The sequence below is a fragment of the Toxotes jaculatrix genome, chromosome 1 (genome assembly GCF_017976425.1).
Source record: "Toxotes jaculatrix isolate fToxJac2 chromosome 1, fToxJac2.pri, whole genome shotgun sequence".
NCBI lineage: Eukaryota > Metazoa > Chordata > Actinopteri > Toxotidae > Toxotes > Toxotes jaculatrix.
The window spans coordinates 6,007,079-6,022,043 of record NC_054394.1 but is presented as its reverse complement, the minus strand read 5'-3'; the positions used below and the strand labels follow the sequence as shown (position 1 = coordinate 6,022,043).

The following is a 14,965-nucleotide window of genomic DNA, read 5'->3' as shown; positions in this document are numbered from 1 at the left end:
TGATGTTTATTCATTGCAGGCACAGGGGAACAATGACTAATAAACAGAAAGCTGTTATGTATCATTACAGGGTTTTTTTTTTTAATCAACTATCCCCACAATGTCATGGTGGCATTTCTCTTTCAGCACAAAATGTACAAATATAGATCTCAAAATGAGAGAAATGCCTTTATACAAACACGGTATATGTCGACTTCAGCCTTTGACAGGAAAGAAGCTTAAAATCAAACAGCAAGGAGGAGGGATGTCACAGACGACCTGGTCCAGCAGGACTACACTGTCCAATGACCCTGATCCAGTGTATTTACCTGTGTGTAAATTTGTTCATTACTGACAGATAAGATTTCCTCTTAACCACATTTGCATTTACCTACAACAAATTAAAACTGAAAATGCTACTAAATCATCTTCTATAATATGTTGGCAAACCACACTTATGTGATACAAATTATTACAGATTCTTCAAAATCAGAATAAACAAGAATCTTCCAGATTATCACTTAAATACACATGTAAATACACTGAGTTAAGGTCACTCGAAGACACATTTTCTTTTCCCTATCTCTCCTGCCATAATAATCCCAGAGACAAGATTCCTGATACAGTAGTGCACTATACTTCCATAGCAGTCTGTTGTACCAATTGCATGTAATATCATACATCTATGTTCAGACACACAGTCAAGTCTAATCTCTTCAAACATGTAAACCACAGCTGTGTTTCATGAAACTGTCCACGATCATTACAATGGCAAGGAAAAACCATTAAGGCATTAAGAACACATCTGTACATCACGAAGCAAGTAAGGACGTACTTTCTGCAGAGGTGTGACTTTTTCTTTCCAAACAGCAGCTAACGCTTTCACTTTAAGTCAAATATGGACTGACAGGCTTTGAACTTAAAACGGCAAGGTACAATGGAAGAAGAGCACAAAATGTGTAAGACTAGGAATGAGTAAAGTGATTTGTGATTTTCTCCATTTTTCAAAGAAGGGAAAAGGAATAAGAACAGGTCCTTGGGGAGGGGTATGGAGACATCTCTAATGGCACATAACATGTAGCAGCTGTTTATGACAAAGCTCATGAGGGTAGAATGGCACGTTTAGCTCGCTTAAAAAAAACAGCAGGAAAGACAGTGTATTTAGTACTGAAACCTGACACTGCAGCTAAAAAAATCAACCAGAATTTGGCTTCTGGTCATTTCCCATGCTCTCCCTTCCAATACAGCTTATCTGACATTTCTGTTCACCACCAATATCCTGCAGTAAAAGAGGGAGAAATTCACTGATTTCAACAAAAACGAAACAGGTACATTCTTTAAGTCCAACAGTGATTAGCAAAAGGTTACCAGTGTCATACCTTGGACAGACAAGCTCTACAAAAAGCCTTACACACTCAAGGTGACCAGGTTTAATTTCAGTGTTTGTCAAGGCAGAAAGAGAAATATAAAGAAGAACTAGTGTAGGTTTCCACTGAGGACTGAAAAATAGAAGTCTTTGCTTTAATGTCAGATCAAAATTCCACAGCATACATTGTGATTGTCCACTTAAACCATCAGTCCAGACGTCCGCAGTGGCCAGTGTGGGGTCCGCAGGACTGCAGAGGTACCACTGGGAAGAAGACGACTCTACAAACAATCAATATTACGAGCCGACGCCTCTCTTCCCAATATTTCCTGGATATGCACAGAAATTCCTCACTGCACTGATTGAAAATCAGAGCACACAGGTGGATTCATTCAAGTGGCAAAAGGTTGCAGAGGACAGGTTGGGTTTGAATTTCAGGAAGAGGAGCTGAGCAGAGTAACGGACTTCTCTGTAAATGGACTCACAATCACACCTTCCATCCAAGTTTGGCTTTTTAAAATCGATGATTTATCAAGTGAAAAATGTTGAATTGAAAAACCAATTGATACTACTTCCAAAACTTTAAGGAAAAGGGTCTTCATGTTTGTTAAAAAGGGTCAGAGTATCACTGAAGAAGATTAGCACAAGAATGTGAATAAATACTGACAAAGGTTTGGCATGATCGAACTCCTGCATGATTCAGGGATGCTAAAGGGAATAGTTTGACGTTGTTGGAAACTAAGCGTATTTGTTGTTAAAGAGTTCGTGTCGCATCTCATACTAATCTCATATTGTTAAAAATAAGGCTATTGCCCGTTAGCTTAGCATAAAAACTGGAAACAGGGGTACAGCTACCCCGGCTCTCTGTGAAGGCCATAAATCTGCCGACCTCCCAAGCTCACGAGCACATCTTCAAACAGAGCCAGGCAAGCTGTTTGATCCTATTTCCAGTCTAATCTATGATAGTGGCTTGGTGTAGCCATATTTTTGTCTAACAAACACAGCAAAGAGGTTGGTATCGGTTTTCTCCTCTAAATCTCTGCCTTCAAGCAAATAAGAATATGTCCCAAAATGTAGAATTTTGCTTTTGAGTGGTTCAAAGTTAAGTTTAGAAGCTAAGTGTGGTGATATTCTACATTTTTCTTACTGTCAACAAAGACCAAAACCAACAATGTATTAATCCTCCAGACAAATATTGTTTGTGTAGTGGCATGTTCTCTCATTACCACAAACATGGACACTGTAGTTAATTTAACTCAGTGCCACATACAACATCCTGCTGCCACAAATACTCAGCAGTGCACCAAATGTGTATTAATCCATGGCTGAAAACAGTCCCCAACAAATGCACTGCTTGCTTCTGTTTGAGACATGCTTCATGGAAACTACATCGCCCTGTTGTTTTTGAAAATGATTTACCCTATATAGAAAATGCAAGTATATGCACAGGCAGCTGAAGTCAAAACAATATTAACAGACAGACAAATACATTGTTGGTTTTAGCCTTTTCACACATGTTGACAATAACAAAAATATAAACTATTGCCAGCTTTATCCTTTAACACGACAGCCACCTATGACTGTCTATAAGTGTCACACAATAATAATTATAACACCACCTCACAGAATAAAGTGGGAATAAGACAGAGGATGATTAATCTGATAAATTCATATGTGATCACTCCATAGGCTTTTATGGTTCACAGTATAGAGCGGCGTATAATGGCTCTGGGTAAGGGCACAAAGGCTGCTTTGGCAAACATGTTGCCAGTATTATGTTGGTACAGGTGGCCAGAATTGAGTGTGATTTTCTGGAACAGGCTCATGATAAGTTTTATATCCAAACAGGTCAAACAGGGAAGTCTGTCTGCATTTAACAGTGGGAGTCAACATGAGTCCTACACAAAAAGTTTTACAACACAGACCAAAAGCACTACCAATGCTGGTTTTATTAATCTTAGGAAAAGGCTGCATGTGCATAATTTTGTGCATATGCAGATTTTTAAGCATTAAATGTGTTTAATGGACATGAATTAATTATATTTTATTGGGTCTGATACTGTACCTCCGCCATGTGGCTGGCTAAGGTAAGGGTCTGAACCCTGGATCTGGTGGGGACAAATTTCAAGGACACTTCAGCAGGGCAGATATTGTCAACACCAGGTCTAAACGGAGTGAGGCAATGGAAAGCATCTTCCTAAACATTCAGGAAGGAGTTGTCTCCCTCCCTGAATCTCCTCCCTCATCACTATAGGTCCTGCTGAACCTGCAGAGCCTGGTCTTGCCTTCCCTCCTCCTCTCATCCCTGTTTCTTCTGTCACTGTCCTCATCTTTCTCAGAAGAAGACAAGGGCTCAGTGGGTGAAGTCACCTCTGGACCCTGTGGGTGAGACTGGGGTGTTGGTGTCTGAGAGCCGGGAAATACAGGGGGTGAGACAGGGGACAAGGGACCTAAAGGAGAGTAACGTCTCAAGGAAACGCCTTTAAGGTTAACTGCAAGCTCCAGAACCAGTTTTCTTGATGCCCGAGGGTGACATAGGGGCACAGAGGCTTCCTGTGATGTCCGGGGAAGTCCACTGTGGGCCGAAGAGTCACTCTGACCAGCAGTGGGAGGCTCAGACTGTGGAGCCCTGGTGAATTCCCTGCTGACAGGTGATGGTTCCTCATCCTCTGGACTGTCTACTGACTGCGAGGAAAGAGGAGAGGCAGGGCTCTCCGGTGTGCAGGGCTGCAGGTCCATGGTGGCTGAGCAGTAAGGGCCTGGCATACCCGCCATGTCAACCTCATCCCCAAGATGAGCCCTGGCCCTGGCCTGAGGCCCTTGCTCCCCCACAGTCCGGTAGCTGTGGAGCCCCAGTGTGACCTGTGTGGGTCCAGGGGGATCCAGCAGTGGGGCGTGGCCTCTGGATCTCCCTCCACTGCGGAACAGGCTATTCCACAGATGCCCGAGACGCCGTCGAGAGGAGGAGGAGGTGGAGCGCCGCGTGGAATGACGTCTGATCTGCCTGCGCATTGCCAGCCGCAGGTTCTGTAACATGGAGGCCTGCAAGATGGCGGAGGGCAGACAGAGGAAGACACAGAGAAACTATAATTCTACAGTTTACCAGATAAAGTGGCCACTTACAGCCCTATTCTTGTGCTGGTGCAAAGCTAGATGTCATGTAAATGCAATGCAATTTTCGTCTATTTTTGTCCTCTTGCACTCCTGGTTCCAGACAAAGCTGTAGTTTAGGCTTGGTGGGCAGTTTTAAGTTTATACAGTGAAATCATCTGGAGCAGAGCAGCCATTCTCCATTAAAGCTGTTGGTGCATTTTGATTTTGAGCTCAAAGCTTCAAACTCAAAAGACCATTTCCTCTGAGTAACCAAATTATTTTTCCACTGTATCAAGAAGATGATTACAAGGATCCATTTTGCCACTCAAATGTAATCACGTCTCAAACCATGTGCAGCAGTCGCACAATTACGCACATAGTGTTCATGTGACTGGGTTCAACCCCACTAAACGCTTAAAGGAGCCGCTTGAGATTTTGGGGAATATGCTTGCTCACTTTCATGCAGAAAGTTCTGTCCATGCAAAAATTGGTTTGTCACATCCGTATCAAATTCCCTTAGGGCAGAATTATGTGTGAATGCGCTACCTGGGTGGGGTTGTACACTGGGAAATCCTCCACTGGAGGGATGAGACCCTGGGCGATCAGCTGACCATAGGAGGGGGGAGCCTCTCTCTGAACAAACTCTGCCTCCATGCGAGTCATCTGAGTCTCAAAGGCTCTACAGGGGACAGCGAAAGAGGAGAATAAGGAGAGCAGACAGACAGCAAGTCAGAAGGAAGGCGAACTGAAGTGTTGAGTGTTGGGAGTTAGTGATAAAGAAAAACATCTTAGTTTGAGAAAGGCTATGAATAATTTAATCACAGCAGCGTGTGCAGCATTTACACCATCAACAGCAATAAGATGCAATAACAGACTGTGACAGTTTATCTTTGGACTTCACTTAACCTGGGAGATAAAACATTTTAAATGTGTTGCTATGGTGACAAATTCATTCAGACATAAATTAAATCAAAAGGAAAACAAAGAAGCAGAATTAAATGCTGAGTAAAGAAAGACAGAGGTGTTGTTTCTCCACCTGTACTCTCTGCTCCTGAGCGAGTGGAGTTTGAGGGCACAGCCGAGGGCAATGACCAGCAGCAGACTACAGACCAGACTGCCGATCAGGGCGGCAGTAATGACTTTCCTGGGTACTGCAGCCAGGCAGTCCCTCTCATCGCTCCCGTCTAAGCAGTCCTCCTGGCCGTCACAACGCCACGTCTCAAAGATGCAGAGGTTAGTCCCACAATGGAAGTTTCCAGGTTGGCAGTCGTAGCAGTTCTTCTCATCTGACCCATCCGGGCACCTCTTCTGGTTGTTGCAGCGCTCTGAGGCCGGGTAGCACACTCCGGTACCACCCTCGCAGGGAAACTCCCCATCAGGGCACATCGGACAGGCTTCCTCGTCGCGGCCAGACGGGCAGTGCCAGTAGCCATCGCAGCGCTGGCGCTCCGAGTAGCAGCCCTGATCGCTGCCGCAGGGATGCTCGCCAGGAAAACAATAACCTTTGACCTGGGAGGGTGGAGGAGAAACAGATCACTGTATAGACACAGAGAGGACGACTTGTACTGAGCCTGACTGATTGTGTTCTCTGCACCAACAGAACAGTTACTTCCTCTACCAAACACACTATTCAAAAAACGATTTAATCCTTAACATGTTTCCTTGGAGAAGTTTAAAGAAGGAGTTTTAAAGCCTAAGTTGAGAAGGACAGATGGAGATGAATGAAAGATTTAGACTTTTCTGAGAAACAGGATACAATATTCCCACATTAAACTACCTGGTATGTGGCGTTAAAGCCACGTCCAGGGCTGTGAGGCTGAGCCATGTACAGCACACTCATCTGCCCCCGACTCGACTCCAGCAGTGCCAGGCGCCTGTTGTTATGATACGACAACACCTGTAAGAGATGCTCTGCCTGCTGCAGAAGGCCATTGTAAACATGCAGTGAATCTCCGGGCCCAAGCTGCAGGTCCAGCTGCAGCACAATGGGTTTGGGGTCCTGGGTGTCCAGCAGCCAGGAACATCTCAGCTCCGTAACAGCGCTGCGATTAGCCTGGAAAAAATCTGGGGAAGCAAAGGAGCCATAGAAGTTCCCCAGGCGTTTTCCACAGGTGGTGTCGGGGCAGCCCAGCTCATCAGTTCCATCGTGGCAGTCTCGAGCTCCGTTGCAGTGCAGGGCAGCAGGCAGACAGCGGGTGGACTGGACCTCAGTGCATGGCAGGGAGCCAAAGGGGCAGACGCCATGCTGGGCCTCAGTGGGAGGAGGGGAGCAGCTACGTTCATCGGTGGCATCGCCGCATTCATCCTGACCGTTGCACTTCCACGAGCGAGGAAGACACTTCCCGTTCCCACACAGGAATTCATCTGACTGACAGCTGCTCTGACCCAGGTGACCTACAGAGGATGGAAATGAACAGACTGGAACCTCAGGCGATCACTCGAGAGAAAGATCTGACAAAAACACACTAGTTAGCAGCAAGCGCACGCACAACATCTTAAAGAGGAAATCATTCAAAAATCATCATTTGGATGTACTGAACAAACACACAAACACTGCCTGAAAGCCACTATAAAAATCCTGAAAACATGTGGACCTGCAACAGAATATGTTATTACTTATTTGATAACTTGTAAGGAAAAAACAATACAATAATTCAGTTGGTGTGTAATAATACACCTGAGCACCCTTAGCGCCCTGTGGCCTGGAGTGCTTACTCTTAAGGGACGGATGGGCTAAGAGTGCTTCTATAGCCCAGGCCCTGAGTTGCTGCTGATGGTCCGTGGACCTTCGTCAGCTCATCGTGGCCAAAAGCTGACACAGATAATAGGAAAAAGAGTCTATGTAGAGTCAAAACCCAACAATGACCAGCAACGAGAGAAAATATTTCTACGCAACATAACAGGAATAAAAATACTGCTATGATCAGACATGGACTTAGAGGGTTTTATAATACTAGTGTGATAAATGACGGCATGAAGACATGAAAGTACAGTATTATAAGCCATCACGCTCAAGGCTCTGGTAATTTTCGCTCCAACTTCACTGACAATTTTATTGTCTGTATTTCAGATTGTTTACATTTTGTTCCTTGTAAAACTAGAAATTTGGATTCACTCGGGTTAAGAAATGGACAAAATATAAACTGAATGTCCTCCCTCGTCCAGCTTACCTCTGATGTAAGAGAGGCGGAAGCCCTGGGCTTGCCCAGAGCTGTTGGCTTGAGAGTGGAAGTAGAGCCAAACACGCCCCCTGGTGGAAATGACGGGTGGAGGCACGATGGAGCCGCACAGCCTGGATTCCCCGTTCCACGTAGGGGTCAGCAGGAGCCAGTCTCCCAGACAATTTCCCGACTCGGCCAGGTCAAAGCTACGGAAACTGTAGCAGATCATTGATCATCTGAGGAGCTTACTCAAATACAAATGTCACATGTATGGAGAGCAGAGTATGTGTTAGTGACTCTACCTGATGGTAATGACCTCGCCGTGACCCCCCTGGATATGCCAGCTGCAGTTGACTCCAGGGGGGTAGTTTAAAGGCCAGGAGGGGCTGTAGATCACACCCCTCCGCTCTGTATGGACCTCCACCTGCTCACTGCAGCCTGCTGGGTAACAAAGAGACAGGGGGAGATGTGAACACATATTAGTGAGGTCGGTGTCTGCAGTCCTTTTGTAGTTGTTCATGTTTCACCAACAAAACACTGACCTGGAAGAAATATTATTATTTCATAGTGTTAGGTCTTCATGAATAAACAGAGATAAAATGAGTAAATGTGCTCCACAGAGATGAATTTTTCTATGGTCATTAAACAACTTGGCTTCACATACATGCATTCATTATTCAAATTTACAGGCGCTCTTATTCAGCACAAATTAAAATGAGAGCGACTGCAGAATTTCAGAGCCTTGGTTAAAGGGTAAGACTGGCGATATTCTATACTTTTGCTATTGTCAACAAATTCCATGAAATGGCTAAAGTCAACAATTTCCCAACCTGACAGTTGCACCCAAACCACATTTATATCATACCGAAGGAACAAATATATTTCCGGCAACATGGTGGTGTATGTGTTCATAGTAATGAAAGAATATGTCACCCAGCGCAACAGCGAAGCTCACTGATGTGTTATTAATGGTGTTCGGACAACAATGGAGCTCTGTGACAAAGAGGGATAAGATATTTCAGGCTTTGGTTGCTCAGAAAATACTTGATACTGGGATCAATTTATTGCTGGTTTTGCCATTTTTAAAGAAAATGTTGACAATAAGAGAAATATCACCATATACATGTCACATCTGTAAATCCATGATGTTTGTCCTGTGGAGCGTTTTACATAACCATGGGGAATCCTTTTCATCTTCAATTCTAAAGAGCGAAACTGCACTGTTTTTTCACAAGAGAGATATCATCCGTTCCTTTACTCACCATGAACTTATGTATGCTCAGCAGGATCCATACGGCTACTGCCAGACACACACTACACACACACACACACACACACTCACTCACTCACTCACTCATATTAGTTCCTTCATTCAAACATAAAGTACCAGGAAAGTACCATTAATGAATCCATTAAAGGGCGTTACCAGATTGCTGCTTCATTCATCAAAAACATATTTACTGTTTTATTCAATTCTCATCTTTTGTCTCTGATCAGAGAAAAAAAAAACCTTAAAACAATCTCTCAACAAGACAAATGACCTAAGTGCCTTTCAGGGGAGCTTTGAGCTGATCACATGGGGCCAAAACAGAAGCAGCAGCAGTCAAACTGGCAGCCAAGGCAACAGCATCGCCTGCTGCCATCACACCATTGCTCCAGGGAACAACACAGTGTGAGCCAGTGCAGAGGAGCACCAGGAACAGGACACAGGCCTGTGTGGAGCACAGGCACTGAATCTTATTGTTTGTTTTGACCTTGAATTGTGACACGAGAGTAACATCGGTGGATTTTTATTCTCTTTCTTATGCTGAGAACAAGAACATAGAGCAATAAGTTTGATGTTTAATCATCTCATTACTGCTTAATGCCACAGTAGGAACGAAACACACGCAAGAAGAAGCTGTCGAACAAGCCCCTTAATTAAGAAGAACCATAGAGACAGAACATTAGCTGAACTGCTTAACGATGATTATCCAACACTCACACACAGCAGAGAGTCTGCTCGCTTCTGCTGAGTATGTGTGTTTGTTTCAAGCTTTCTTGATGAATCAGTGCAGTCAGCACAGTGAAACGGGGGGCGGAGGCAGGAATCATTTAGAGCTCAGTGATGGATATCGACTACCCAGACATGGCTAGCTTAGCACACACACACACACACACACACACACACACACACACACACACACACACAAACAAACAAACAAACAAAGTTAGACTGGATGAAGTAGTCTGTGAAGTAGAGCTGCACAGGTTTGCAGCTTGATCATAGTTTTGACTGCTTTCCACTACAGCAAATTTCCTAAATTAATTCTTTTATGATCATTAGTACATTATGATGTCCATACAGTATGACCGCTAGTGCAGTTCCCTCTGTCTTCAAACTAAAAATCAAAAGTTGTCAGAATAATCTGATGGTGGCAGGCTGGACAAATCAGCACAAGGTAAACCTTCAGGATTCTCTGAGAAGTTACTGGTTCACTGGTTTTTAGTCTCGTCTTCGTGCTTACATGAGTCTGGGTTAGTTAAGTTGCTGAATTTTATTTCTGCCGGTGCACAAAGTCAAAACCTTTTAACTTTCACTTACTTTGCTGAGTGAACAGCAACATACATTCAAAGAGAAATCCACTGTACCAGTTTCTCTACTACTCGCAGTAGCCTCAACTGACCAGAATGCATTGGAGCTACGGGACATGGGTTTTGAAGACAGGGTGCAGCTCTAGCTCTTTTCTTTGATGAAGACTCTGCTCTTTGATGTTCTGATTTTTTCCAGCATTTTAAACCAGAGACCTAATGCATTAAGTTCAGCTAACAAGTACAAAAACAGCAAAGAAGACACTGCTCTTTTGTAAGGCATCACATGCCAAATGGGTTGGAAACCACTGCAATGCATAACATATTATGAGCCCATCATGCTTTTTTAGGTAAACCCTTAAACTCAAAGTAACTGGTAACTACAGCTGTTAAATACGTACATACATAAAGTAGAATATTTCCCTCTGAAATGTGGGGAAGTGCAGGTACAGTATCAGTATCAGAAACTAGAAAAACCTGATTAAAATACGAGTACCTCAAAACAGTATTTAAGTAGAGAACACAGAGTAAATGTACTCACTTACTTTCCACCACATATACTGTACAGACAACCTCAGAAACACACACGGGCGGATTAAGTTTCTGAATTTAGATTTTATTTTGCTGTGTTACAGAGTTAAGCTCTGCAATTTTTCATTGTTGTTTTCAAAAGCAAAATTTAATCCACTGACGCTCTGAAAGTGTGTCTAAAAATGAAATAAAGAGATGCCAACCTCACTATGACTCCTATCAGTTTTTCTGATCCCTAAGTCTGAAGCTGATTAGAATGCTGTACATGTGTGTGTGTGTGACTTTGATCCTCCTAGTACTTTGTGTGAAAAGGTGCTAGGACACAAACAAGCACCAACATGCGTTCTGGGTAGTGTGTGTTACATGGTGTGTGAGTAAACTGGCTGTATCTCCCAAGAACCCTTCTCTCCTCACACACAGACACACACACATACACCTTTAAAATCTGTAACAGTCTAACCTCCCTATTGGACAGCTTTCTCCTTCATTTTCACGCCAATAAAGAGAGGGATATGATAATAGAGAGGGGGAGGAGGGGGGAGGATTGACTGGCTGCAGAGAAGCAGTGATGTAATGCTGATAGCAGCATCACATTTGTGAAAGAGCATCCATGTTTCCACACTAACCCCGATCATTTACCCACAACAGATCAATACCCCCGCAGGTTTCTGCAGAATGATAGCCTCATCCTCTCACGCCACCCGATCACAACAGCCAACACATTTCGTCTCATGTCACTTTATCAAAGTGACACAGGACAAAGCAGCGAGAAAAATAACATCTACCACTATTGGGGGGTGAACGAGAGATGTTACAGGAGCGTTCAGCTGTGATAGTCAGCGTTTAAAGCTTTGGAAACTACAGGATCTGAAAAACAATCACCAAGAAACACAAGGTGTCCACTGAATTTTCCTGGGTAATTCGCATCACTTGCATTCTGCCATATTTTCATTATGAACCGCACAGATATGTAACAAAGATGTGAACAGATCTCCACTTAAACATTACAGCAGTGTGGATGCATTGTGTTTTTTTCTCACCTGCACAGAGCACAGCAGAGCGGAACCACAGCAGTCCGAGCAGCAGCTCCGTCAGTCCCATGGTCCGGCGGGGACTTCTGCTATTATCTCCGGCACAGTTTCCTCTGTTTGTCGGACATCTGTGTCCTCCAAGCAAACTCCCGCACCTGCTTTCAGCTCAGACACACCGGGCACAACGAAGGACCCTCACTGTGAAAAGGCATTGTGTCCTTTGCAGCGGCAGACAAGACGCCAAATTTAAGTTAGCGAAAGCAAACCACACTATTTCCGGTCATTGCCTTCAAAATAAAAGCTACATTGAATCATTTTGAGCAACACCAAACCGTTAAAATAAAGACTGCACCTGAGAACATACTGAATAAGACATACGCTTATTCAGGTGTTAGTTCATAAACTTGATTTTCATGGTTTGTTGTGTTGGGTCTGTGTAGTCTACTAGGGTAATACACAAACATGATATGTACTCAAAGAATGGCAAATCTACAGATGCATTTATATAGCTCTCCTCAAACGTTTCCATATGTTTTTTACATTTCATAATAGACTGAATGTAATCTGAATTTCATGATACTGATCAACAGAAAAAAACACAACATCTAAGAGAAAAAGTCACTAACATTTGATCAAATTTAATTACAAATGTAAATCACAAAACTACTGATTGCCTAAGACAATACTTAAGCACCTCTGGGAGCTGTGCAACCTTTAGTCTGACATATCTGTATCAGCTTTGCACGTCTGGACAGATGTGTAAAGATAATTTTGTTGATCGGGATAAAACAAATGTAATAACATGTTTCTTTAATTTTGTTGTTAGAAAAAAGAGACGCAATGAGGAGAAATTAAAATATCAAAATACAACAGCCTCAAACATAATGCACCAAAATACGTGTATTCAAATTAAAGGTGAAAAAATTGATCCAGAAGGTGAAAGAGAAAAATACACTGATGCAATACAAATGTAGGAACAAAAACACTGGATAACAACAAAGCATTGTACAGAAAAAAAACCCCAAATTTTAGGCAGCAAAGACTAGTCAACTGACGGCTGTACAGTTTTAAAAGTTAAACCTCTCTGCTATGTATGATTTGGTCTTTCTAGGTTATAAAACAACTGAGCATTGTGTACCGGTGGTGTAAGGTGTGTTCTTATCATGAAAAATAAAAATATAAAATATAAAACATATTAAAGACACAGTGTACTGAAGGTCTTATTTTGAAGACAAAACTGTCTAACTTCCGCTCTTATTGAGGTCCACTCTGCGTTCGGCTTGCTGCATCTAAGACTAATCATGATTCTGTTTCCAGGGCTTTTTTCGTCCTCTCATGAGGACTGAACGGAACAAACAGTTGGGTAGAAACTGTACACGCTTCTCTGATGTACACTTCACGCCATGAGCAGTGTTTACTAGTTGCACTGGCGCGTTCTTCGAAGATACGGTTACCTCAGAATTTCCTTCACCCAATCTCTCCATAGACTGACGGCTTCTTGCGTCAGTAGACTGCTCCACTGCCGCCCTCATGTGGCCAGATGGGTGCACCGCAACTCTCTGACAAAGTAAATACGTATTTAGTACATTTACTTTAAATTTCTGCATTTTTACTGAAGCCTCGAAGCATGCTTCAAGAGGTGGAAAGGAAAATGACTGTTACGAACAGAAAGATTAAATCAGTGTTCTCATAAGAGGAACCAACGGGACCGTGGAGAGCAGTAGTACAAGAAAAAAAATTAAGAAAAGGCACCGCTGGGATTCGAACCCAGGATCTCCTGTTTACTAGACAGGCGCTTTAACCAACTAAGCCACGGCGCCGGTGAGTGCATGAGACGAAATAGGCGCTTAAAAATAGTCCATTGACCTTTTTACACCTGTAATTGAATGACGTTATCTGTTTTGATACGGACTCCTCGGGCTCATTTCTCATTAGCCTCTGCTACTGAAGCTATGGTTGTAGTACCGTGGGAAGTTGACACTCCTACTGAAATTAACCTGCAACAAAAGAGAAAAGCACCAATAAGCTAACTCCTCCTGCGTGTTGGCGCGTGTGCGCTCCTGACTTGATCACCTGGCATTTTTCATTAAATAAGTGATGAGTTCATGCCACTATTAATCTATATAAATAAAAACATAAGCTCCTTCAGTTACCTCCGATTCTGTCCAGGCACCAGGTGCAACCCCCCTGTTCTGAAGCTGATCGGCCGGGACCGCACTGCAAATAAACCCTTATGAGATTCAATTAAACAAACAAACAAAAAAAAAAGGAATAAAACATTACGATTAACGAACACAAGGGGGAGTAATGTATGAGCCTTATTCACAAGCATCCTATGGCTTGGACTGAATACTAAGGAGAAGTATTCAGTCCCAATTAGGACTAGAATTCTTAAATTTATTTTAGGGTTAGGTTTGTTCCTATTTTTTTATTTAATTAAATCTAGTTCCTTTTAAATGGTCCTATGTATTGACAAATATTAATTTCACATTCACTGACACTCACCCAGTCACCTCTGAACCAGTCACTGTGGACAGTGAGTACTCACTGCATACGCCCATATGCTTATCTCATCAGTTGTTCTTAGAACAGCATTTCGTGGTTAGAAGGACTCCTAATGTTAAAATCTCAATACAGTAAAGCTCCTTTATTGATCTTGAGGCTTGTTTCTTGACAGTCTTGGTGCCATTCCCTCAGTTTCTCTTGACTCTCATTTTATTTTTATTTTTATTATTATTAAGGTTAAAATTAGCATAACCCTCAGCTGATCAATGTATTCTTGCTTGAAAATCAAGAGAGAAAAATCAAGGAGAAAATATAGGAGTCACCAAAAATGTATGCATGACCAGCAGAAACCCACAGAGGTAATACTACTCCACCTATGCAGAAAACATCAAACTCTCCTTCAGACTTGAAACAGTGCGCTGTTGGTCTGGACAGCTTTCATTCACTCAGCCTGCACTGAGAATGGAGTGTGATCTCACTCATGTTTGTGGAGTGACTGACTGATGATGGAAACTTTTGAATTAGAAAACTGATCTAACGTAAGCATTGTGACATTTTAGGCAGGTGGTGTTTGCTGTCAACAGTAGCTGAGAATAATTGGAAATCAATGACAGTATTAGTGGATTAGTTCTACTCACTGACACCGTTTCTGCAAATGAACAGTTGATTTCCACTGTGGTGTTTTCAGGCTCTGACAGCTAGTTTGGGTGACGACAAAGATGTCAGCA

At 42.9% G+C, this 14,965-nt stretch overlaps 1 protein-coding gene and 1 non-coding gene across 2 annotated transcripts; both read right to left on the bottom strand.

Annotated features, from left to right (window-relative positions):
• Positions 1 to 3,550: 3,550 nt before the first annotated feature.
• Positions 3,551 to 11,802, bottom strand: lrp3 (low density lipoprotein receptor-related protein 3). Its single transcript, XM_041039823.1, has 7 exons — positions 11,742 to 11,802; positions 7,902 to 8,040; positions 7,609 to 7,814; positions 6,216 to 6,832; positions 5,475 to 5,947; positions 4,985 to 5,117; positions 3,551 to 4,387 (listed from the first exon to the last, which is right to left on the bottom strand). Exons 1-7 carry the CDS (start codon positions 11,800 to 11,802, stop codon positions 3,551 to 3,553), a joined length of 2,466 nt encoding a protein of 821 aa, XP_040895757.1.
• Positions 11,803 to 13,478: 1,676 nt separating this feature from the next.
• On the bottom strand, positions 13,479 to 13,552 carry trnat-agu. The gene has a single exon. It is a non-coding gene; the product is annotated as a tRNA-Thr (tRNA).
• Between the last annotated feature and the right edge of the window lie 1,413 nt (positions 13,553 to 14,965).